The following is a 24,996-nucleotide window of genomic DNA, read 5'->3' as shown; positions in this document are numbered from 1 at the left end:
TTGGATTTTTAGGATTTAAAACCTCAGCTTCGATTACAAATAAAGACTAAAATAGGCTGAGATGAATGACCATAGGCAAACACAGGAGTCCAGAGTGCCTGCAAAGCTGCATGTGCACTCCAAAAATGATTTCAACCCTTGATGCTTGCAGGGGTGTTTCTGCAACAGGGACCTTTCCGCACCTGCAGGCCGCATGGGGACTTGCCTGTGGGACTCTGTCGCCTTATAAAGAGAGCAGAGAGAGTGGATTAAATCAGTATTTCATTTATTTGGACTTGTAATTCCTCTTACATCAGCTGCTGCATAAGATCTCCACAACTCCCTTCCCCTCCTCCCCACCCTCATTTACTATGCACCAATAATTTCCCTTTGACGCGATCCTGCCAGCTCCTGTGCCAGATGGCCCCGGTTCTGAGCTGCTCCCTCTCGGGAGCGGCCCCATTGTCAATGCAGAGGAGGCATCGCAGCTTTGAACCCAACACTGGGACCCAAACTTAGGCCCCGGTGTGAGGAGGAGTTAACCCACTAATGCAGGAAACCATGCACACAGCACACCCTCCCACTCATCGCCATTAAGGACAAGCCCTTCACTAAAGACTGTTTTGCATTTTCCCCCATGGTCCATGTATAGAAATCTCGTGCAAATTTAATTCTGTCACCACCTGATTCCACTTCCCAGGCGTGAGGTTCCCTTTGTGTCCTAAACTCAATTAGACATATGCATTGGGCATCACGGACACAGATGTTAAAACAAAGTGCGCACGTACCCCTCTCTTTCTTTTTCTCTTTCCCTCTCTCTGTGTAGATGCGGATGCAGTGAGAAAGAAAGTGCGTAAACCTGTTTATCGTATTTGTCCTCTCTGAGGAACGATGTGACCGCAAGCAGGGAGCCGAGCTGGGGTGAGGAATTCCAGACTGGTGCCATTTGGCAGTGGGGGAAAGGCATGGGTATGGATTTCTGGGTGTACTGCCGGGAACGTAATTGCAAAGCTTGACACCGAACCACGTCCCTGTGTGCCACACAGCGTGCGGCCCAGCCTTTCAAAAAAAAGTAGACGAGTTTCTCCCCCTGGCTTGACTTTTCTACATTTTGTGTCCATTTGGTTTTGGAGAGGGACACAAGAGGTTTCGGCATTGAGCGGGGAGTTAAATTATGCAGCTGCAAGACTGCCAAGCCCTTCAGAATAGGATGCTTCGTTTAGATTTTCCACAATGCTATTGAAGTGCTTATTTTCCTCCTGAAGAGACACAAACAGATGCAAACTTCTGTAAACACTTTAGAAATGAATTCAGTGAGTTTGGCCTCTCAGCAGTGCTCAATAGCTGACAGAAAAATGTCTAATTAGTGCAAGTGGAAATAATAGGGCCACTTGGATTCCTTCCATCCTCCTCCAAGTCTACTTTTCCTAGGGACTCAAAGGCCCTTTTGTTTGGTAGGTCACCCTCTCTCAGGCTTTTGTGTTCCAATCTATTAAAGGAAGAAGGGGAGGAAAAAAATAGATTAGGCGATGCTCTGTGCTTAAATATATGGCCTGTTCATGAGCATTTCGAATGGATAGTTTGCAGTGTCAGTTTACAGGTGCTTAGAAAGGGGGATTCCTCCATTGTTGACCGGCACAAGCGGGCTGTGCGTGCGGAGTTCCAGGAATCCTTTTCAAGTGCCATCCTCTTAGAAAATCCAACTCAGGCTCAGAAAAAAAAGAAAGAAAGAAAGAAAGAAATTTGCACAAATCTGCCTCACTGAAGTGCAAGCAAGCCAGAAAATGCTTGCAGCAGGCTGATGCTGCAGCCCAGTGTTCGTGCCATAGTTGTGGGCTCGTCTCCAGATGGTTTGATATGGGCTTTCCCCACACCACAGATCTTAGAAACAAGTGGTACTCAGTCAAGCTGCTGTAATTCCTGCTCTTGATCAGATGGTGGTTATGCTCCTAAAATCAAGAATGAGTCTTGCTGTCAGGAGGTGGGTCTCTGATCTGAGAGCAGAGAGCAGAAGTTTGGCCACGGAGGAGGCAACGAGGGGGCTAAAGAAGCCCAGATGGTGGCTGGAGTGATCAACAGCATCTCTGACATGGTGCTGTAGGGCCTGTGTGTCTACACAAGGAAGAAGGGAAGAAAGAACATGCTGAAGATAAAAATAGGAGATAGCTGTCCAACTCAATGTTTTAGTGGGGATTTTGGCAAAGCCTTCTTGACAATCATCCTCTGATGATGCTGTGGGGCCTGAGCCACTGTGTTGCTTTAATTCTATTAGCAGATTTACTGACTTACAAGAATGCCATAAGAAACACATTCTTTCTATGAGGAGACTTCATATAGTTGAAGGTGTTTTCTACTTTATTCTCTTGCAATTTCTCCCATATCACAACACAGTACTTAAGCATTGCCAGCTCCCTGGCATTGGAGCCAAGTGGGACACCAGGAGGTAAGGCCCTGAGGGCAGCATAAGGCCATTGCCATGAAGCCCAGGCAAGCCATGGGCTGTGCCTAGCACCCCTGAGACTCCATGGCCAAAGAGGTGGGTCCTTTGTTACAGCTAATTGCTGCACTTTGAAAGCAGTGTGCTATCTACCACAGAAAGTGGTATTTGGTAGCCATCCATCCTCAGTGAGACCCCATTCCTTCACATGGCTGTTTTGCTGGGCTTCTGTCCTCTTAACAGTATGCTGCCTGAGGAGCTCTGGGTGAATTCCTCATGTCATTGTGACGGCTGCTGGAATACAGAGAGAGTTCTTGCAAATACAGAAATTATTAAAGATAATCTGCAAGGGGAAAGCATTGGACTCCTGTCCTGTTTGTTCATTTGTGGGGTACAAAGCAGTGTTTGATCCTTCATCCAGCCTTAAAGCTGCATTGATGCTGTTTTTTTATAGCCAGGGCCTGGTCCCACAGACAGCCACATGGTCACTAAGTGTTCCCCATTTCCTAGGGGACTTCTAAGGAAAAAGAGAAAAAGAAAAGCTGTGAGTCATGTTCTTGAAAATGTAGTACTCACACAGAAGGTAGTTCCATTTGAGACAAATGCTTTAGTGACCATTTCCAATCTCTCCAGACTCCTGTTTAAACTACTTGTTATTACTGTTATTAATCTGTTGGGTATAATTTAAATTCATTAACAGACTGCCAGATTATATGGTTCCAAATACTGAACATCAATTACAAAGACAAAATAAAAGAAAAAGAAAAAAGAGAAAAGAGAAAAGAAAAAAGAAAAAAAACAGGAATTATATGTACAGTCCAAAAGAAACTCCCCAAAAAACAGAACCTTCCGATCTTAAGAGTGAAAATATGGCCAGAATTAGTCAAATTATAGGTTATAGTAAACATCTAATCATTGCTACAAAGACTTACCCCCTTATGTAAATGCTTAGGAAGACAGAGGTTACGAGTAGAAATTTTGAGACAGCCTTTAATTGCTGGTTTTTGCTTCTTGTATTATTTGGTAATTGCTTACAAAACTGTGCAGTTGCCTTACAACAAATGACTGAGGAAATTCAATCTGTCTTAAAATGGTATGTAGCAGCCCTGTTAGGCAAAGTATTACTAAAGCTGAGTATTTTCTGTAAACAGTTGGCAGAGCCTTTGCTACGTGAACTTCTTCAAGGCAGCCCCATGGCACTGGTGTTCTTTTCAGGTTTATTTGAAAGCCTCCATCATGGTCAAGGATTGTGTGACAGCAGCTGCTATTGTGTTCTTGATTGACCGGTTCCTGTACTGGATTGATGCCTCAAGCAAACTCCTGAAGATCGCCAAGGGCTTACACAAGCTGCAGCCCACCACACCGATTGGTCCTCAGGTGGTCATCCGCCAGGCTCGCCTTGCTGTCAACACAGGTACCAGCTCCCAGGCAGCCACTGCTCCATTTTCTCAGCTCAAGCCCAATTAGGAGCTACTTGACTTTGAAGAAGATACTTTGTCCCTTTCTGGGGATGACATGCTTATGATCCTGGTGCCATCTTTTCAAACGCACAGCCCACACCCAGCCCCCTTGGGCCCTCCCAGCTCCTCTCACTAGCACAAAGGGGCTGGTATAAAGGGTTTCAGAGCCAAAAGCAGTAGAGAAAATTGTGAAAGGGTGTGGAAAATACTAATTGGAGCTTTTGTTCCTTAACAAATATTCCCCGCTGGTTTCAAACAGGGATATCTGAATTGCTATACTTCTGACCAAGGGCCTTTAAAAAGTAAATTAGAGTCCTGGCATTTTCTCTGCACTGTCCCAGCTGCTTTTTTTTTTTTTTTTTTTTTTTTTCCAGTGGGACCACTTGACTATGCAAACAGTGCAGCTTGCACCCCCTCTAAGATAAACTGATTGATTTATTTTTTTAAATGCCCATCGTTCCTATAACACAGGCAACACCTGAATTTTTAATGTATCATCTTCCCACTGGGAAAATATTTTCCCACTTCTTCTGGGGAGAAGATAAACCCAGACAAAGCTGCTTTGGAAAAGACAATTAAGGAATATTTTATTTGCCGAAAATAGTCAGGACGGTTAGCTCACTGCATAACCATTTCTCTGTGCAGCTGAGGACTTCTAATTCTCCCATTGCCATGGTGGCTGGGAACAGGCAAACCCTGATCTATGGGCTAGTTCAGCCAGCATTCATATTTCTTCACTGACTGGAGCAGCCTTCGTGAATTCAGTTGGACAACTGTGACAAATAGCAAGGTGCAACATGAGTGTTGGTCACATTAGACATTCAGACATTTCCTGTAGCCCATCAAGCTGCCTTGGATGACTCTGCTATGCAACAAAACCTCTGAACCATATGACAGCTGGCTGAAATGCAGAATGCAGAATACCAACATTCTGTTGAATGCTGCATCCTTTTATGCTCAGATTTTGGCTATATCTCATGATCGTAGGGTGCTTCTTAAAAGCCAGGTAGACTCGAGTCTACCTGGAGTCATGGTCCAACAATGCTGAGCTTGTATGAGCAGCTGGATTGACTCTCAAACCAATGTACAGCCTTACCCTCTCTCCTAAGAGAAAGTAAATTGTTTTTCTGAAGCAGGTATCTAGCTAGAAACATTTCTTTGATCGGTATTGATTTGCAACATTTTTGGTGTATGCAGAATAGCCTGTGTCACAGCGATTCCTGAGCACGAGGTAGCATTTAGCAGTAGAAAATTAACTGGGAAGTTTAGGCTAATTGTGAACGCAGTATCAGCACCAAGGAATACAGTTTGCTGAGGCTTTCACTAGTGACTATTTTTGCTCACTTCATACCACAAAGTATGTTTTTATATTCATTTTCTTTGTGTTTTGATTTGTTTTTAATTAGGTAAACTTTTAAAAGCTGAATATATCCTCAGCAGCCTTATTAATGACAATGGAGCAACAGGTAAATATAAATTTATCTTCCAATTTCATAACTACTATTTTGGTGGGACTTTTTTTTTGTACCAGTTTTCACAGTCACATAAATTTCAAATACAGCCAGTCTGACATCAGTAAGGACTCCTTATGTCATGTGTCTCTTTTCATCACCGTTCTTTGCAATCCCTTCGCTACCCTTTTGCGATCTCTTTACTACACCATGGAAACTTGATGGGCTCAATGATCTCTAGAGGTCCCTTCCAACCCCTATAATTGTGTCGTTCTGTGAACTGAGACTCTGTTTTGAATCTTCCGCAATCCATCTTTGTATGTCTTCACCGGGGAGGAAAAATGTTATGGATTGACAGCCTTCCTACTAATTTCTTTGTAAAACGTGGACCAATTTAAAGCAATTTATTGATCTAAAAAGCAAGGACAACTCACACCCCCAAGAAAACCAAACAAGCTGAGTAATGCTTACAGTCAACATTCACACTAATCTTGTGAACAAAACAAAAACTATAACCCAGACCTGTAGCAGATGACACTGCACTTATTTACCATATTTTGGAGTTAAGGAAAAGAGAATGAATCCTGCATCTTACAGCACTTCCTTCCATTGCTGGACAGACATGCAAACTGTAAAAATGGGAATATTTCTTAATGTGTGGCGATACTTTTAGAAGCTACTTTTTTTTCCCTTCCTGTCAAATGACTATGCCACTGGTAATAGGACTTGTTTCAGATCTGGAGGGGGATGTACTATTTCTAATAATAAAATTCACAATTGGTAAAAATTCACAAATTTGGACAGACATCCAAAATGACTATTTAATAATGGTTTTCAGACAATGTATTTTAGAATTTTAGACTTGTTAGCCAATTCTTAGTCTTCAGAGTTTATTTAGTCACCACATTCAGGTTTCTCAACAACTATGAAACCTAAAAAAATTTGGGAACCCTATTACGTTTTTTTTGTTTGTTTTTAATGTCAAACTGAGATTCTCATACAAGAGTGGCCTTCATGCAAGAGAGCCTTAAACAGAACACCTGATACCACTGTTCAAGTGGTGGTTTCGTTTTGTATTATAATCAGGTATCAAAACAAATTTGATAATGAAAGACTTTGTGTAACTAATAATACTCTTTCAGTGTGAAAACCTTGGTTGTAGTCTTTATACAACGATTTTTTGTTACTTCAGAGAAGAGAGGTACCTTTCACATTTTATGTTTTTCTTACATTCTGTACAGCTGTCACTTAAGCTACATGCTCATATAGCTGTCTGCTTATATTCCTTATTGCACTGTCCCTTTGTCATCTCTGTGGCTGTAAGATCTGACTCAAACCAGATGGATTCAGTGGAGAGATTCCTGGCAATTTGCTGGGATCTAGGTTGCCCTCAGAGGCCGAAAATGGCAGCAGCATTATTCATTCTCTATTGAAATTTTCAACTCTTTTTCGCAGGTACCTGGCAATATGCTAAGGAAAGTGATAGGATCCTTGTTCAGTCAGTCTGCTTACAAATCAGAGGACAGATTTTGCAAAAGCTAGGTAAGGTTTTTGTTTTTGTTTTCTCTAAGTATCTGCTCAAGGTTTTTCACTATTTAAAATAATGCATTTGTTGTATGTCAAAATTTTAGCTTGCGTGAAACATCTGCTCAGTGTCTGTAATGCAGTCACAGAAGATGAGGTATATACACATCTGCTGGAGGAAGCAAGGACCTAGAGCCACGTACCAAGCAAGCACATTTTAGGAATTATCATTTTATTATTAATGTATCCAGAAGTCACAGAACATCCTGAAATATTGTTCAATTTTTTCTTCTAATGTTTTTACCAAATTCACTGTTCTCAAAGGCATGCTATAGTTTAACACAGATACATCACAGCTGTTTCCTCAGTCAATTCAAGAAGATCCCTAGCATTCAGCATGATGGACTTCTGTATTCAGGACTTGGTACTTGAGGCCATCAGCTTTAATTTTATGCTCTTGCTGTGACCTTTTACCTTCAGTGAATGCTGAGCTGAAGCCTTTTGTGAGCATATAATATGTGTCTATATACAGCCAAAAGCTAAAGGAAAATAATAAATGTTCACTGTCACCAAAGCAAAAAATGCCATGATTCAGTGACAAAATGCTGGTAGGTGGATGGTTGGACTAGATGATCTTGGTGGCCTTTTCCAACCTTGGTGATTCCATGACTCTATTATATGGATTTATACTGTTTTGAAGGCTCCCAACTCTAGGAAGTGTAAAATATACCTAGCCTGTTGAAAGCCACCTGTAAGCAGTAGTTTGTTTAGAAATTGTTTTTCTATTTTATTCCAGGGATGTGGTATGAGGCAGCAGAGTTAATTTGGGCATCAGTAGTGGGATATTTCAAACTTCCTCAACCAGATAAAAAGGTAAGATTTCCTTTTCACTCTGCATAACCTTGCCAATCTAGTAATGATTCCAGATTAGAGTCTGTTTACTTCAGTCATGTCTTTTAGAAATAGTGTTTCAATTATCCACCTCAGACACCATTAACACTCTTGGCAAATATTCTAGCTGAAGTATTGCACATCATTTATGCATGCACGCACAGGCTTATGGACAACTTTCTTTCCTTCAGGGGAATGAAAACGATCATTTTCATTAAGCAGGATTGTCTGAAGTGAGCCATCACCTAGGATGTCACAGGTGCCTCTAACAAGGACACATTAATCCCAGAATGCAGCCCTAAGTTTTTGGGTTTTTTTTAGGACTATGGCTAAATTTATTTGTCCAGTAACTGAGCTGTTTGCTAGAGGGTTCACAAGCTGCCCTATGCTAGCTGTTGTGGGTGATGGATATCCTCTGGCCCCGTGGTACCTGAACACCTTGCAACAGCTAGCATATCTGATTTTAACACCTTTGTGAGGCATGGTCACACTAATCTTCCCACTGCCAATGAAGCAACAGTCACGCCATGTGCCCGTAGCTAAACAGGAATGTGAACCTAAGTCTTGTGAGTCCTGGGGTGATGCTTTAAAATTTTTGTAATTGTACTCCAGCAAAGGACATACCACATACCTCATCACCTCTCCTCTTACATATCTTCTTTGTCACAAACAGCAGCTAGGAAAAATAGCTAAGGAAAATGCAGTGCTGTTCAAGTTTCCATTGAAACTCAGAACTAGTAGCAGTTAGCATAGCTGCCACTCATGGAAACTCCTAAGTATTCACTAGGCTGCACTTTCTGCAAGTTCAAATTAATAAAACCCTACCACTCCGAGATGACCACTCTGCCCTTCTTAGCAGTGCCTCTCTTTGGAACTTTTTTTGTTTTTTTTGTGTGTTTTTCCTGGTTTGTTGTACGTACAATCTAACTTACTGCAATCAAAAATTCATAACATAAGGGAAAAACCCTACCATTACTTTCCGTTTCTTTTTCAGGGAATTGCTACTTCCTTGGGTATTCTGGCAGATATATTTTCTTCCATGAATGAGAAGGATTATATACGTTTTAAAACCAATGCTGAGATTAACCTGGTAAGATTTGGTTTGTTTTTCATGTGTGCAGATTCTTCAGACAAATTAAATGTTATTGTCTCAAATTCACCTACATCTTGTCCATCCTCTAGTTCCTCTTATTTTCTGAGAGGGATGAAGGAAATTCCATTGTTCCCATTGGAAATGTTCATTAGCACCTAGATGGAAAAATGCCTAACTCCAGAAAAAAGAAAACAGTATGAATAACTATAGTGTGTGTATATGTGTGTATGTGTGTACAGTACACAGACGATTTACAGAGCCAAACCTGATGCATCTATGGTAAACTTAAGTAAGAATTCTTCTTCAGAAATATATGTGGTGGTTGTGTCAGATTTTATGTCCTGCTCTAAGATTCAAAGGCATCAGAAACCTACAAATCCCAAAGGATTCTGATGGCTAAATCCCAAGCTGCCTCCCTCCAGTCTAATAGGGTTGTCTATCAGGTAAATCCTTCTCTTTGAAAAGAGGGCTGTTAAGATGGAGCTTTCTCTCTTGCTTTTTTTTTTTGTTGTTTCACCAGAGCCTTCTCCGGGAGTTCAGCCATCGCTTACTATCAGCTGCTGAAGCCTGCAAATTAGCAGCAGTCTACAGCCAGTATACCCCGCTGTTTGTGCTCACAGCTGTGGTGAGTATTAGTTTTCATTCTGGAAGAGTTGTGTGTATAAGAGAAGAGTCCAGGCTATTAAATTTGGCTTTAATTTAGCTTCCAAGCTTCACACCATACAGTATGCTCCTATATGTTTTGTAGATGCTGTATGTTACACTGGACTCTAATCTGAAGCTAAGCAGATGGGCAGAAAGCAATATCTATCCACAGAGTAAGGATAGGCTTTCAAGACCAACTGGGAGTGCTGCTGCTTCTTTAACTCCAAATATATTTCAAAGGTGAAAAAGCAAGATTATTTCCTCATGGAAACACAGCAGCAAGCAGTTAGAGCCACTATTTTCTTTCAGTTGTTATAAGGAAAGAAGATATATTTTCCTCCTCTCATTTATTTGTGACAGAGATGCAAGTTTTTAATTCCCGGACTCCTGTCTTCTTCCCTCCCAGAACATCCGCGGAGTGTGTTTGCTGTCCTATAGTCACTCCAAGGACTGTCCCCCAGAAAGGAGAAAGTTCTACTTGTCTGAAGCCAAAGAATCCTTTGAGATTGGCCTCCTCACCAAGAACGATAACAGTCGTGTCACCAGCAAGCAGGAGCTCCACAGTTTTATAAAAGCTGCTTTCTGCCTTGCAACTGTGCATCGATGGCTCTATGGGGAGAGTGAGAAACTCCATGAGGTTGATCAAATTTGCAGAGAAGCCATGGCAAAACTGCATACCTACAGCACTTCAGTTACAGAAGAGGAAGAGAAAGGAGTGCTTGCGGAAGAGATCATGTATCTGATCACATCTGTTAAGAAGCTCCTACAAGTTGAAAGCTTTCCTAATTCTGATGCCAGGTCTTATGTTCCAGACAGTTATAAAGGGGCAGTGGAAAAACCTGTCCTGCAAGGGGAAGCCAACTTCGAGAAAATCCTTGACATGAATTCTCAGCATCATCTGTCAGTGTGTGAAGTGTTTAAAAATCCTTGCAGATCTAATAAAAACACACCAGGAGAAACCCACATGGGAGCCTGTATCACAACGTTAAAAACAGAAACCAAAAATACAGACATCATGTGTACCACTGAAGACATAGTATACCAGAGGAAGGGTGCTGGAAAAATGGTTAGTACACCAAAAGTGGGAAGTAGCTCAGAGAAGCTCAGTGGCCAAACAAGAAACAAACAGAGCGGTTCTAATGTGAGGAATAATTCCACTGAAAAAGGGATTGAATCATTAGAAAGAGTAATCACTGATGAAAACTATGTTTTCAACAGATGGCAAAACAGGAGTCAAACCACTTCTTCAGAGAATGCTTGGTGCAAGCTGTCACTATCAAGTTGCTCTTCCAGCTGGGAGGAACTAAACTGTAATAGCAGCAGTGAAGGGCAGCAGCAAGAAAAGGGCTCCGTGGAGGAGCAATGTTGCACAACAGAAACAGACGAAAATGATCAAGCTGCTTACTTGCACTCATTGCCTCCCAGAACTCAGTATACTTCTCCTCGAGAGCTTCCATATAGTTGTTTGAGGTCGCCTCAGCCTTTCTTAGAGGTAGACACAGCCCTAGCTAGAATGCTTGGGGAGAAGTCTTCTCTTGGGGGAGCAGAGCTGTGGGAGGGAAAGAACTCTTCGAGAAGGAAAGCAGAGGTGAATAACACAGACTTAGAGAACAACGCGGTTCCTTCCCTCACCGCTCCTTCCTCTTATCCTGCCAGGATGGAGGAGGAGGAGGAGGAGGAGGAGTGTTCTTCCTCCTCCTGGGCGGAGCTGGAGCCCTGGGTGATGGCCGCCCGACCGATGGGCGCAGGCTGCAGCACCACGGACAGCGCCGGGGCGGGCCACTGCCTCTTCGGGACGGCCGCGGGCGCAGCCCCAGGTCCCCCGTCCCAAAACAGCTATGTGAGACGGGACCCGGGGGGAGGAACCGTAGACAGCACGGAGGACCCCTCGCCCGACGTCAGACATCCCACGAATGGCGCTGCTGCTTCAAGATCTACAGGCAAAGAGCCAAAACCGGCCAGTAGCTCCTCCGTGCATGAGTGGCTGAGGAAACCTCCAGGCACGGTTGGGGACAAATCTCTAAAAGTGCTTGATGTTGACCCCCAAGCAGAAACTATAGATGACACTGAATTCGATTTCATCAGTATTGGAGAGTTAGTAAACTATAATCCCAAAGTGACTGCTCCAGAGCTTCAGGTGGCTCCAGGTGCACCAACAGCTTTGCCTTTGCAGGGAAACAGGTCTGTAACAAAACACTTTGATTGTGCTACTACTGAAGAAGAAGAGGAAAAGCCTCAGAGCAGCAAGAGACCATTCAGTTCATCTCTAAGTCCATGGCACAATTCAGCTCAGATGCCCAACAGGTCCTATGAAGGTCCATTTCTAAACCCAAGGGGGAGTGGTCTTGTCTTCTCACTTGGGAAAACCGAGGAAGAAATCCTTGATGCTCGGATTCTGAGGGATGATGACTATGTACAGCTTCTGGCAGGAGTAGAACATAACTGGCTTGTCCAGAGACTGATGCCAACTGGAATTTTCAAGTCTAAGCAGCTCCATAAAGCATACTGTAAGTTTCCTCACAGCAACAGGCATTTTCAAGTAATGCTACTTCCATAGAAAACAGCTTTTACTCAGGCTTTTTAAACTCATAACTTAGTCACCACCTTCAAGGGTTTTGTTTGTTGTTATTATAAGAGGTTTTGTGCAACAGTTTTAGCAACAGAAGAACATTCCCTTTAACCATTTTCTCCTATTCCTTCTTACTCACTTCCACGTCACTGACAGCTTAAAAGAGATGGGCTCCATCTCCATGACCGCTCAATCCCTCCTGCTTCATCCCTTCATGTGGTAGTATCTCAGGTCACTTGGTGCCTTGTGCCAGTTCATCAAGTCCTTTCTACCCCTTTCCTTGAGCCCATTTAGATTCCACATTTCATCCTGAAAACTATGCATTTGAGACAATGATCATTAAGTTAATCATAAATAACAGTTTCACTTATTTGCTGTATTTTAATTTGTAGACCCTTATTGAATATAATAAGAAATACAGAAGTTAGGAGCAACACCTCTGTAGGATGCCTCATTAACCTTATTAAGTACAACCTGCTGGGGATTCATCCCATCATGTTTCAAATCTGTTTAGCAATTTTTTGTCCTTGATGTAAAATACCCAGCTCTACACCTACATACCTCTTAGCATATATTTGATTGCCTGGTACTTTGCCTGGTTATCTTGTCTCCTCTGTGATGGTATATCACCCCTTGGCACAGGCTTACAGCAGTCCTGAATTGTTCAGTCTATCTGCAGTGTTTTCTTTTTGTAGCTGCTCTTCTTTTGAAATACTCAAAAAAATCGGGCCTCTGGACAGGCCAGGAAACATCTGTATTCATTGGGGACTACTTGAATGTGGCAAAAGAAGGCAAACAGAGAAATGCATTTTGGATACACTTCCTGCACCAAGAGGAAAGCTTGGGAAGGTATTGGTCAAACTAGTTTCTAAAAGAAAATAATTATCAGTGCTATTTCTGTGTAAATATGAATGAAAACTCTCTGGTAAGACTCATCTTATACCTGTGATTCAGCTAGTGTGCTGCCTTGTCGTGCAATGATTTTTATCAGGTATTTTCAGAAGATAGAATGAGTTTTTACTTGGACAAGTGCAGAAATAGTAGTCACAAGGGGAGAAGATTTTCTTTCTTTATTCTGTTTCAGTCTAGTTTACACTGAGTTAGTCTTTGATTTTCTGTAGCAAGGATGTTTTATTGCTTTTCTACATCTATTGAGCACTTCGTCAATCTTTACTATGCTAATTCTTCTCATCATTCCATCAAACTCTCTGATTTTGAATTTTTGGGAAGAAAGGGCTACTTTACTGTTGTCTTCTAACAATTATGTTAGTGTCCATTTGCTCATGACAACTCTTAGACCTGACTACCTTCATCCATGCTGAAACAAATTCATGCGAGCTTAAATGAGCTTAAATATCACTTTCTTTTTATTTGATCTCTATATTTGCATTAGGGAATTCCTATTTCTGCTATTCCCTAGCACCCTAACAAAACATCCTTAATTAGAAATTAACTCATTCTGTAAGATAATTTTACCCAAAACAACAGTAATTAACCTAACATAGATTCCAGATTCTGTTGCTTCATAAACCAAGCTCTCCTAATCCTATTCATGAGTAGGCAATACACCATTTTAAGTTGCTGAAGCGGGTGCAAACAAAGAGTGGTATTAGTATCTCAGACGCAGATCAGACAGTTTGCTTGCCTTCACCTTCCCGTGGAGACACCAGTGTTTGTTCTATTCATAGGCCAAGAAAGACAGCCTCATACCTGCTCCAGTCTGAAAGAAGGAAAGCTTAATACGGTGCTGGGCCTGAGTCAGTAAGGAGAAGTTATCCTAGCTAACAGAGAGCTACACTACCAAGTATGCAGCTCCCAGCCTAGAACTGCTTTGCAACAAGATCTTAGCACAGAGTGAAGAAGCAACAGTAACTATAGGCAGAGAAGTTCTTCAGATGTTTAAGTTTAGCAGTGGGTGTATGCAATAGATGCATTTGTTCTGAAAGCTGGGTTAAAATTACCTGTTTGCTTCAATTAGGCCTAGACATGAGGAGAGCTCTACTTGCTGCTAATCACAGATTTTAGATTGTTATTAGAAGTAGCTTAATAATCCTGATGTGTTAAGAGTAGTATTTTAAAGGTTGGCTTCAAACATTTCATTGTTATGAAACACCTATATTAGGATCTGGTTAATCCTTACAGCATTTTACTCCTGTAGGAGCTGAGAAAAAGACCACACCTTTAATCACTGCAATTTTAGATGTGTCACCAACAGCTGGCTGCCACGCTCTCCTTTATGGTGATGTTTGTGTACTACAAGTAGGGCTTCTGGAGTGCAGTCTGCTGCTAAACTGACTACAGCAAAGATTTTCCTGCTTGTTTAGGTATGTTGGGAAAGAATACAAAGAAGAAAAGGGGCTTCTTCATCATTTCAGTGATGTGGAACGACAAATGACTGCCCAATACTACGTGACAGAATTCAACAAAAGGCTGTATGAGCAAAAGGTCCCTACACAAATCTTTTATATCCCCTCTGCAGTACTTCTGGTAAGAGCTATCTTCGAAACAATATCAGGGAATTGATGGGAAAAGGGTTGTAAGTCAGTTTTTGTTTGTTTGTTTGTTTTGTTTAAATACCAGTGGTTAGGCCACCTGTAGATGACATGTTCTAATTCATGTGATCTTACCTAGTAGATGCACTTGATGGTTTCAGGACAGAAGGTACTTATGCACAGAGATATGAGTTCAAAAAGATGCTGGTAAAAAAAAGATGCAATGCCATGTCCTGGTGGAAAACAGAAATTCACTTCTGTGTGAAGCTCTGGAGTCATCCAGTCTTTTAGATCATTCTAACAGTATATCAACATCTGCATGGTGCAGAGCTGAATTCACGGTTTCATTATTAGTATGTATATGATAGCGTGATATGCATGTTACTGTTTCTGATAGCTATTCTGGCACTAGATCTGGCTCTATGCCACTTGCTAGTAAGGATTAATGACAACCTGGAATCACTATTTATGCTAGACTCTGCACAGAGAAATTACTGGGGGGAAGAAAAACTAAAACCACAATAACAAAACCCACCACTAGTTATTTGCATGTTGAAGGAGGACCAGGAGGAGCAAGGTTATCCAAATATTTTCAGCTTTCTAGCTTATTCTTTAGACATAGTCTCCTGAAAGAAGTCTCTCATTTGCTGGACAAGCTAGATATCTGTAGAATTTGCTGCTCGGTTTGGTCTGCCATGTTGTCTTTGTGTTGGATCTGGTGACACCACAGTTCTAGATAAGTTCTGAACAGCCTGCGTTTTGAATCAGCAGTGGGCTAATATGGGGACTCTTTCATCCATCTTATGACAGAAAGTTCTACGAGGAAAAAAAAATCAGAAATTCAGTTAGAGGACCTTTAGCATTGTTGTTTTTACATTTCTGCTTGGGTGACTGTCATTGAAACTCTCTTCTCAGATACTGGAAGACAGAACAATAAAAGGATGTGTGAGTGTGGAGCCCTACATCCTTGGGGAGTTTGTGAAGCTGTCTAATAACACAAAGGTAGTCAAGAACGAGTACAAAGCCACAGAGTATGGTCTGGCCTATGGCCATTTCTCCTATGAGTTCTCCAATGGAACGGAAGTTGTTGTTGACCTGCAAGGTTTGTATTGCAGTGAACTTCACTTATTGCATATCCCCTCACTTTGCAGAATATGCTGTATGGGGACATACCCTCCCTAAATGACAAGTGAGAGAGGTATGTGTAGGTTTGTTTTTGCCTTGAGCAGTGGTTTTGTTGTCTGCTGTGTCACAGCAGGAGCAGCAAAGCTATGTCCACCGTGGTGTGCCACAGCTTCATGCACCCAATTAGAGTAAAGCCAGTCTGCAAGGACATGTCCTGAGAAAGTATCTAAAGGACAATCACTAAAAGAGACAGTGGATTTTGTCATGCTTCCTCCTTCTCATAATTGGCAAGCCTAAAAAGTTCTCTATTCAACTAATGAAGAGCTGAGCTCTTTGCTTAAAAACTGAGGATATGACCTTCCAAACACAACCTTTAGCACACAGATATTTCTAGGATACCCATATACAATTTAAATATCCATTACGTACCTCCTAGAGTTTTATTCTGCTTTTACTGACAGAGGTGTAAACTGAGAATCACAGATTCTGCTAACTGACATTAGCAGAGGATCTCCTGTGCCAAGCAGCCAGTAGTGAGTGTGACGGTGCAAAGGCTGTGCTGTTTGATACCAAAATGTATCCTTCCTTTGCAGGCTGGGTGACAGGTAATGGGAAAGGCCTCATCTACCTCACAGACCCACAGATTCATTCTCTTAATAGCAAAGATGTTTCACGCTCTAACTTTGGGAAGAGAGGAATTTCTTACTTCTTCAACAATCAACACATGGAATGCAATGAAATCTGCCGTTGCCTTTCTTTAACAAGACCCTCAGTAGAGACACCAATGTAGACTCCCACAAGACAGCCAAACAGAGTATGGCCCATAAGCTGGGCAGTATTTTATCATGCACACAATTAGGAACACTTTGTCTTTGTGAGGACAGGGCCCCTGAGATGACATCCACGTAAGCACCTGCACCAGTCTGGGAAATGTAGCATACTGCCCAGTATTACCATGTTACCATCTTGAGTATTATCTGAAACATTTGTTCTTACAATGATCTGTGAGACTTAACAGAAGAAGATAAAAGAAGGAAGAAAACAGCCTCTGAAATTCAGCTGGAGATGTACTACAAGACTGTACAAACCTCTAATGCATCTACAGATCCAGTCAGGGCGATAGGCACCATCTACTCTTTGGAAATGGAGTACGAAACAGAGTGAGACAGAGGCAGAGACCTGTGTGACAGCCATCTGTAAAATTCACAGAAAGTTGTACAAATGAGTCAAGGAACAAATGGTAAAGTTTGGGGCTGATTAAAAAAAATAAAAACAATTCATTCCAGAGGAGTGTTGTAACACTATAACATGATGAAAAGCACAGCGATGACAGCATAGTAGCAAAGTCCTAGGCTGCTGCGAGTGAGGATATGCTCAAATGCAGCAGTCAGGGACACAAAAACAAAGGAAAGAATCTACTTATCCTTAGAAGGCCTCCAGTAGGCAGGGCTGTCCAGCAAGATACCCTTGCCTCCACTGCCAACCCTTAAATGATGTCTGGGAAGGGGAGGATCCTGGCTCCACCCCTTCCAGTCACTCAGGTGCACTGCGTGTACCTGAGCTCCCCAGGGTTGGCCCTGCCTCCTCACCAGGTGCTCAATCACTGGATCAGGCCATGACTTTGCATTTCCACTACAAGCGCGTTCATAGGTGTGATCATGTAGCATTTAAATAGATGGAAATACTGTCTTAACGGTAACAGCCAAGATAACTGCTGTTCTTCAAGAAAAAATAATATTGTTCTCCAACCAGGAAACACTATACTTGAATAATTTAGGCCTGCTACATTTAGCAAACTCTCCGGAGAGTTTCCCAAGAGTGGAATAGTTCTCACCTGAGGACAGCACCTCTCTTCTGGCTGCAAACATCATAAGTTTTGTGACTGATTCTGTAATGAATTCCCACAGATAACACCCACACCAGGACTTGATCTTCTCACCTCGCTCCGCTCATGCAGCCAAAGGCTAAACCTTCAGCTACACAAAGAGAGTTTTTCTTGATGATTCTACCCACGCAGGGATCATACTTTATTCTCGCTCATACAAACAGCTGCAACTCAGAATACGGCCTTCAGCTTAAGCACTGCAGCTGAATTTTTGTTATTGTTTGTGGCTGTTACATAGCATCATACCCACAGAGTCCCTGATATTTAAGGCCAGCACCAGCCAGTCTGTGGCGTGCGTGCTGGCCATGTGCTCCAACAGTGTGTGCTGGGTTAGAGGCACACGGTACATCTCAGAAGCACATGCTGGGAAGCAGTTCCCTTCTAGCCTTGTGAATGCTGGCTGAGCAGATGAAATCCCACTTCTTTTTCCCACACAGACTGGTAAGCTGAGTCCAACTCAGTGGCACCATCAGATAATGCATGCACATTGTGTCACGGTGCCTCCCGATTTTGTGGGCCTTTCTTAGCTGAGAAAACACCCAGAGGAAAGGGAGCGGGAGCTCATGACACACCACGGGCTGCACCAAGTTAAGCAGGCTGGAGCTTTTGGTTGAGGGATAAAGAAAATAAAAGTCATTATCTGAACCAGGAGGCCAAAGGCTGCTCTGCGAAAGCCCAAGAAAAGGTGTGTGTATTCCCCAAGGAATAACAGGACTGGAGATAGCACCTGCAGCTGCAAAATCAAACATGATGAGGCCTTGGGTTTACTCTTCCAAGACCACGTCAACACACCCAGTGTGTGTGCACAGCCATCCATGTGCTATGGGGGTCCCCATCGGACAATTGGCGCGCAGCCTTCCTGCCATATGCGGTGCTGAAAGCTGCCCCCACTGACATGCTCTCCTTCTCACTGAGCCCCAAGGGTCGCTGCCCTGGGATCGGTCCTGTCAGGGGATTTGTGCGGAGAGAATGGGAACACAGCATTAGACTCCCACAGAAAGATGGGTCCCAGCACCACGGCGTTAGCTTTAACAAAACCATTGGCTTTTGTTTCTGCAACCGGCAGAGATTTTTAGGCTTTTGTTGTCGCTTTATAGCAATGCCATTGTTTTTGAGGGGATGTTTGCGCCGAGTTGTTTGGAAAGATGCCCTATCACCGCGCTGAACAATTAGAGCTAGGTGTAAAGAAGGAGAAGCAAGAGAAAAAAAAAATTAAATCTCTTTATTATGGTGCATAAACCTTCAGTGCTGGGGAGCTGGGCAGCTGCACAGGAAGAAAAATGCATTCAAAAATATAATGCTAGTGTGAATAATCCTTTCTCGAATGCTGCTCGCAGACTGCTCCAGCTTTGTCAGGTGAACTTGAACTGGGCCATCAGATTTGCTGCCGTTCCCATTGCACACTGCCTATCACCCCGGGGCATTCACCATCTTGACTGTTGTTAAAAGGGAGCAAACAATCCATCATTGAGCTCGGGAGTCACTCGCTCATAGAAAAGTAAAATCGGCATGTGACGGTACACTCAGCCCCAGTGTCTCGCAGATTAAAGTGATACATGGAAGTTCACGTGTTACCAGGAAGATTAAGCCAGTTATCTTGTTCCGCAGCCAATAAAGGGCTGCCTTGTCTGCGGCAGGGGGTGCGCTGCCTTTAACCAAGTGACAGAAACTGTGCAAACATGGCTTCGTGCTACTGCAGAAAAGGACTCCGGAGTGCCACAGGGAAATAAAGATGGTCAGCGAGATTTTGGGAATGAGTCAGCAGCAGAAATGTTGTGCTAAAGCCTTTTCCTTCTCTGCGGAGGCGACTAGAAATAAAATCAACCCTCCCTAACAGTCCCTGCAGAACAAAGTGTCCGCATGCACTGCCCACAGGCAGCCCTGCGACCCTGAAAAGCAGTGCCTTTTCCAGTCTGCTGCTTGCTTGACCAAAAAAAATGTATTTAGATACGCTTTTGGATGAATGCATACATGGGGAATTTTAATATTTGGAGTACTTCCCAACATAGTAGTATTAGCATTTAGCAGCTGGTTTCTTTTGTTGTTTGATGTAAGACACTTTCCCATCCCAGCTAAATTTACGGCTACTGACAGATTTCTGAATGAGCAGCTTGAAAAAGTTGGTGTCGAGCGTCAGCTTGCCCCGTTCCCAGCAGCACCAGCACCACAGCGCTTGGCCTGGCTGCTCTGTAGCTCCCCAGCACAGGTCAGTACTCTTTACCCTTTGGGCGAGAGCTTAGAGCTCCCAACCAACAAAATCTCCATTCTGCTATTTCCTCTCCTTTCCAAAGAATGTCATTTGGACCAGCCAACCAACACTCTTATTTTTTGAGACACTCAGTCTTTTGAAATTGTTGCTTTGTAGGGTGGATTCATTATCCCACACTCCTGAGTCTGACACGAGAGCTGAATCTGATCAGTAAGGACCAGTTCTGTGGTCTCCACAGAATGAGAGAAGCTCGTTGGAGAGGAGCAGTGAAATATCCCTGCCAGCTGCAGGATGTGCCCTAGTAAGAGCAGCAAGCCAAGCCCAAAGATCCCATTGCTGATAGCACAATGGCTATGTGCTGCTGCACTCCTCCTGTGCTTTGGGAAGACAGTGGTTCAGGAACTTCTTCCACGCGTGCCTCTGCAGGTCCCCCTGCTACCACCGCCTTCAGCACACCTCTGGGGACATGGACCTTCCCCAGCCCTATTCTTGCTTTTCCATCTTTCCAACTAGAATTTCATCCCATTATTTAACAACAACAACAACAAACTTCCAAAATAGCAAGTTGCTAACGACACAGCTGCTGCTGGATCCCCCCTCCTAGCAGGATGGGGCACCCGGGGCTGCACACCCAGCACCCCACTTCCCGCTCTGCTTCCCAGGGTGCCATCACCAGCACCCACAGGTGCATGGGGGCCTTTCGAGGCCTGAGCTGCTGTGCTGGGCAGGGGAAGCCCAAGTTGCCGCCGGCGCAGCTCAGGCCATCACGTTAATAGGGGTTGATTTGCAAACGGCGTCGCTCCCCCTGGCCCCCCTCTGCCCGACTCCCGCTTCTCCGCTCAATGGCACAGATGCTGCTTTGTGCTGCCCAGGACCAAGCAGCTATTAGCAGCAAATCCAGCGAGGGAAATTAATGAAGGCGACTACTAATAAAAGGCAGCTCAGGACAGCCGTACCAACTTGCTCCGAGCAGTAATTAACTTTTTTAAAACCCGCGAAGGTAAATATGCCATCGGCTTTGGTCCGGTCGCTCTCCCTTTTAATAAAAGCAGGGGGAGGGAGGAGGCTGGGAAGGCCACCGACACCGCCCTGCTGCCGGTCCCGCTGCTCAGAACTGAGAGCCCGTTTTCCTCAGAGCAGCTTTTCAGGCACCCCAGCAGCATGCTGAGCTCGGCACAAGTGGCGTGAGTGACAGCACTGCCAGAAGTTGCCGGCTGCCACAAGCAGTGTGGGACCAGTGCAGCTTTCCCCATGTGCACATACACATGTGCTTTCACGGTTAAACCTCTCCTACACATATTTCACAGTGTGTTATCCTTAAAGTGCCATTACATTTCTCTAAGGTACATACATATCTTCATACAGAAATAAAAGATGCAATGGTTTAATAGATCTGACAATCGTCCCTTTCAATTTGTCATAGAATCATAGGATCACAGAATGGTGTGGGTTGGAGGGGACCTCAAATTCCATGAGATTCCAACCCCCTGCCATGGGCTGGTTGCCTCCCACTAGGTCAGGCTGCCCAGTCCCCATCCCAGAAAGTCCTGCCTGCTGAGGGAGGTCAGACTCTCTGGTTTTAGGGTCCTAAAATACCTAAATGTGGGTGATGGGGGCCAATGCTTTCTCCTTGATGTTCCACAGAGGTGAAGGCCAGAAGGCTTTCAGCAGCTTAAAACAGAACACACGTTTCTGCACGCTCAGCCTGCAGAGTGTGAAGACAACCACCTGTAAATCATAGAGTCATATCATAGAATCATAGAATCAGAACGGCTTCAGTTGGAAGGGACCTTAAAGACCGACCATCCAGTTCCAACCCTCTGCCATGGGTAAGGCTGCCCTCTACCAGATCAGGCTGCCCAGGGCCCCAACCAGTCTGATCCTGAATGTGTCCAGGGATGGGGCAGCCACAACCTCTCTGGGCAGCAGTGCCAGTGCCTCACCACCCTCTGAGTAAAGAACTTCTAACATCTAACCTAAATCTCCCCTCTTTTAGTTTAAAGTCATTCCCCCTTGTCCTATCACTATCGGACCATGTGAAGGTCGGCCCCTCTCCTGTTTGTAAGCTCCCTTCAAGTGCTGGAAAGCCCTTTAAGTACTGGAAGGCTTTCTCTTCTCCAAGCTAAACAAGCCCAACTCCCTCAGCCTTTCTCCTTAGGAGAGGTGCTCCAGCCCTCTGATCATCTTTGTGGCCCTCCTCCAATTAAAAATCGTTATGCAAGAGCTAATGTATCCAGTGCTAAAAACCAGCCAGTGTATGCTTAAATACTCAATGCAATATACATTTCATTGACAAAGCCATCAGGGTGCACCATGGGATGCCCCACGGCAGGTGAACCCTCACCTGCTGCTCCCTTACCCAACGGCATTGTTTTTCCGCCATCACAAAACCAAAGGATCTCTGTGGCAATGAAATCACCACAAGATCAGCCCTGATAAAAGGAAACATACGGCCTGGCTGTGCATCCCACACGTGTGGGAGGGGGGGGAAGGGCCACAAGGCCAGGCTGTGGGGCACAGGTGGTGTGCCGTGAGTCCATGTAAGGTGACAGCAGAGCCATGGCACGGGCCTGGGGCATGAGAACAGGCCGCAGTGCCCGCGGCCACTCTGCACACCTTCTGTGGAGACTCCCAGCCATGGGGTTCGTACTATGGACAGAGAGCAGCCCCCTGACAGTGGGATGAGCCGGGCCTCCACTCCCAGCCCGTGTTGATGGGGCTGAACCATTAGAGGGGGTCCTTCCCAGCACCCCCCGGCCGCCCCACTGGAAGGCCGCCTCCCGCCCGGTCCCTTCTGGCCCACAGCAGGTCTGGGGACACAGCTCCATGCCCTGGCCACATCAAAGTGCTGATTATGCAAATGTGCCCACTTTTTTTTTTTCTCTTTTTTTTTCCTCCAGGAATTATTTATCACACAATAACTCCCCTGCCAGGGGGGGAAACAATAGCTGGGGCTGATAGCTGCGCTCGCCTGAGGCTGCGGAACGGGGGGTGTGTTTTATTGGGCTAACCTAATTTCACTAATTCTCTTTTCACACGTTGGGCTTTTTTTTCCCTTTTCCCCCTTCGGGGATGTTGCTCACAGAACTGGGTTTCACGCTCCCAGGGCCCATGTTATTGAATTAACACGTTCGGGCGGCTCCGCTGGTTCCTAATGATTTCCAGGTGTTTGTGCCCAGAAGTCACCCGGCACTGCTGGGTGCGTGTGATGGTGCTCAAAGGCCTGTGAGCACACCAGGCATACCCAGGCCTCATCTGGGATCCAGGCATCAATGTAGGGGGGGTACAGTGCCCAGGGAGGTGATGGAGTGGGTGGGGATGGAAGGAGTGAGGCAGGGAGATGGGCTCTGTGCAGCAGCCTTGGTAGGGTACCAAAGTGCTATGGAATTACCCAAAATTCAGGTTGGACATCAGGAAAAGTTTCTTCTCTGAGGCATTGGCACAGGCTGCCCAAGGAGGTGGTGGAGTCACCGTCCTTGGAAGTGTTCAAGAACCGTGCTGATGGGGTACTAAGGGACATGGGTTAGTGGTTATGGTGGGGACGGGCTGGTGGTTGGACAAGATGATCTAAGAGGTCATTTCCAACCTTAACGACTCCATCAAATGCCTCACATGGAATACTGCCTTCCCCCTGCAGCCAGCTCTAGAGCCGTCCCCGTGCTGGGCGAGAAGGTGATACGTCCTACACCCATCTCCCCCAGCACGTGCTCACCCAAAGAGCAACCTCCTCATCCCCCAAAGGGCTACGCTCACGTCCCACACGGTTCTTACTTCTGCTTTATTTCTAAAGAAGCAAAACAACACTTCAGCAACGGAAACACATGTCAGCCTCCCAGAAGATGCTCCAGCTCTGGTGTCTCCAGACACATCAAGAGCACAACCGAACCACCCACACCGCACCACCCGCGTGGCACTCGGGTTCACCCCCACCACGTCCCACAGCCCCCACACCAAGCTGCGGTGGGGGTGAGGATGTTTGTCACCCCAACAGATGGCGCATAAGCTGTGAAAAAGAGCAACCCAAGTGATGGAAATTATGAAAATTAGATATTTTATTTATATTTTATGAGGAGAACAATCCCTTTGCTCTTCAGCCGTAAATACATACTAGAATAGACTCTGTAAATTATACAAAAAAATACATCTTTTCCATGAAATCTTTCTTTATAATAAATAAATGTGAACACGTGTGTGGCGGATCGCTGTAATGTCCCGTGTCTGTTTGGGTTTTCAGTCCGTTGATTTATTTTTAATCTCCTGAAAGAAGGGGGGAGTTCCTCGTCCCCTAAAGGTCGAAATAAATAATGCATGAGGCGCTCCTCCCTCCCACCCACCCCTTCCCTTCCCTCTACAGTTTTTTTTTTTTTCCTTTTGATAGAGAGTTCAGCCTAAATTTCCACGCTTGCATTCAGCTCTGACAAAGCCTACAAATTATACAATGACTTCTAACCTGGACCCCTAACAACACAACTTTTTTTTTTAAAACTTTTTTTTTTTTTCTCCGCTCCCCCCTCGTAAATCACGGAGACAGCTGCGGAGCGGCGAGGGGCAGAGCCGGGCAAAGTGCACGTCGGAGGAGCGAGGGCCGCCCGGGCCGCGCTAGAGGCAGCGGTGGGGCGGCGGCGGAGGGGCGAAGCGGCCCCGCGGGGGCGGCCAGTGCTCGGCGTCCGAGGCGGAGCCGGCGGGGCTGCCGGGCGATAAAGTGCAGGCGTACGGCGAGGCGGAGGGCGCGGGGCTTGCGCCGCCGCTCCAGGAGGAGGCGGGCGAGGGGCTGCCCTCGGCGGCCGCCCCCGGCGCGGTCTCGGCGGCGCCCCCCAGACGGGCGGCCCCGGCCAGGCGCAGCGTCTCGGTGAGCGCCCAGATGTAGTTGTGGGCGAAGCGCAGCGTCTCGATCTTGGTGAGCTTGGCGTCCTCGGGGAAAGTGGGCAGCACGTCGCGCAGCGCGTCCAGCGCCGCGTTCAGGTTGTGCATGCGGTTGCGCTCGCGGTTGTTGGCTTTCAGCCGCCGGCTCCGCTTGATGCGCTGCGCCGTCTCCGCCGTGCGCGCAGCCCGCGGGGGCCCTCGCTGCCGTCCCGCCCGCCGCGCGCCCTCCTGCAGCCGCCGCGGCCGCCCGTCCTCCTCGTCCTCGTCCTCCTCGCCGGCGCTGGACGGCAGCGAAGCCGAGGGAGCGGGCGAGGCGAGGCGTAGCAGCAGCAGCTCGTCCTCCGCAGCGGACGCCGGGCTCTCCGCCTTCACC

The 24,996-nt window shown here is 45.3% G+C and overlaps 2 protein-coding genes across 4 annotated transcripts in view; one reads left to right on the top strand and one right to left on the bottom strand.

Moving 5' to 3' along the window:
• The window catches only part of ALPK1 (alpha kinase 1), a 38,060-nt gene extending 21,118 nt beyond the window's left edge, over positions 1 to 16,942 (top strand). For 2 of the 3 annotated variants that reach the window (XM_021394423.1, XM_021394424.1), the window contains 11 exons: positions 3,632 to 3,830; positions 5,283 to 5,342; positions 6,783 to 6,869; positions 7,648 to 7,724; positions 8,737 to 8,832; positions 9,356 to 9,460; positions 9,887 to 11,987; positions 12,745 to 12,898; positions 14,374 to 14,536; positions 15,457 to 15,643; positions 16,260 to 16,942. In XM_021394423.1, the coding sequence (XP_021250098.1) occupies positions 3,632 to 3,830; positions 5,283 to 5,342; positions 6,783 to 6,869; positions 7,648 to 7,724; positions 8,737 to 8,832; positions 9,356 to 9,460; positions 9,887 to 11,987; positions 12,745 to 12,898; positions 14,374 to 14,536; positions 15,457 to 15,643; positions 16,260 to 16,456 (3,426 nt within the window). In that variant the 3' untranslated portion in view covers positions 16,457 to 16,942. Of the gene's footprint in view, positions 1 to 805; positions 901 to 3,631; positions 3,831 to 5,282; positions 5,343 to 6,782; positions 6,870 to 7,647; positions 7,725 to 8,736; positions 8,833 to 9,355; positions 9,461 to 9,886; positions 11,988 to 12,744; positions 12,899 to 14,373; positions 14,537 to 15,456; positions 15,644 to 16,259 lie in introns of all 3 variants that reach the window. The other variant, XM_021394425.1, reaches the window with a different exon arrangement.
• NEUROG2 (neurogenin 2) overlaps positions 24,103 to 24,996 on the bottom strand; it is a 3,987-nt gene continuing 3,093 nt past the window's right edge. The window contains exon 2 of the mRNA XM_021395495.1: positions 24,103 to 24,989. Within this exon, the coding sequence (XP_021251170.1) occupies positions 24,360 to 24,989 (630 nt within the window). The 3' untranslated portion in view covers positions 24,103 to 24,359. The remainder of the gene's footprint in view (positions 24,990 to 24,996) is intronic.

Source organism: Numida meleagris, chromosome 4 (genome assembly GCF_002078875.1).
Source record: "Numida meleagris isolate 19003 breed g44 Domestic line chromosome 4, NumMel1.0, whole genome shotgun sequence".
In the NCBI taxonomy this organism is placed as follows: Eukaryota; Metazoa; Chordata; class Aves; order Galliformes; family Numididae; genus Numida; species Numida meleagris.
The sequence above is the reverse complement of the archived record's forward strand: the minus strand, read 5'-3'. Positions and strand labels throughout refer to the sequence as shown.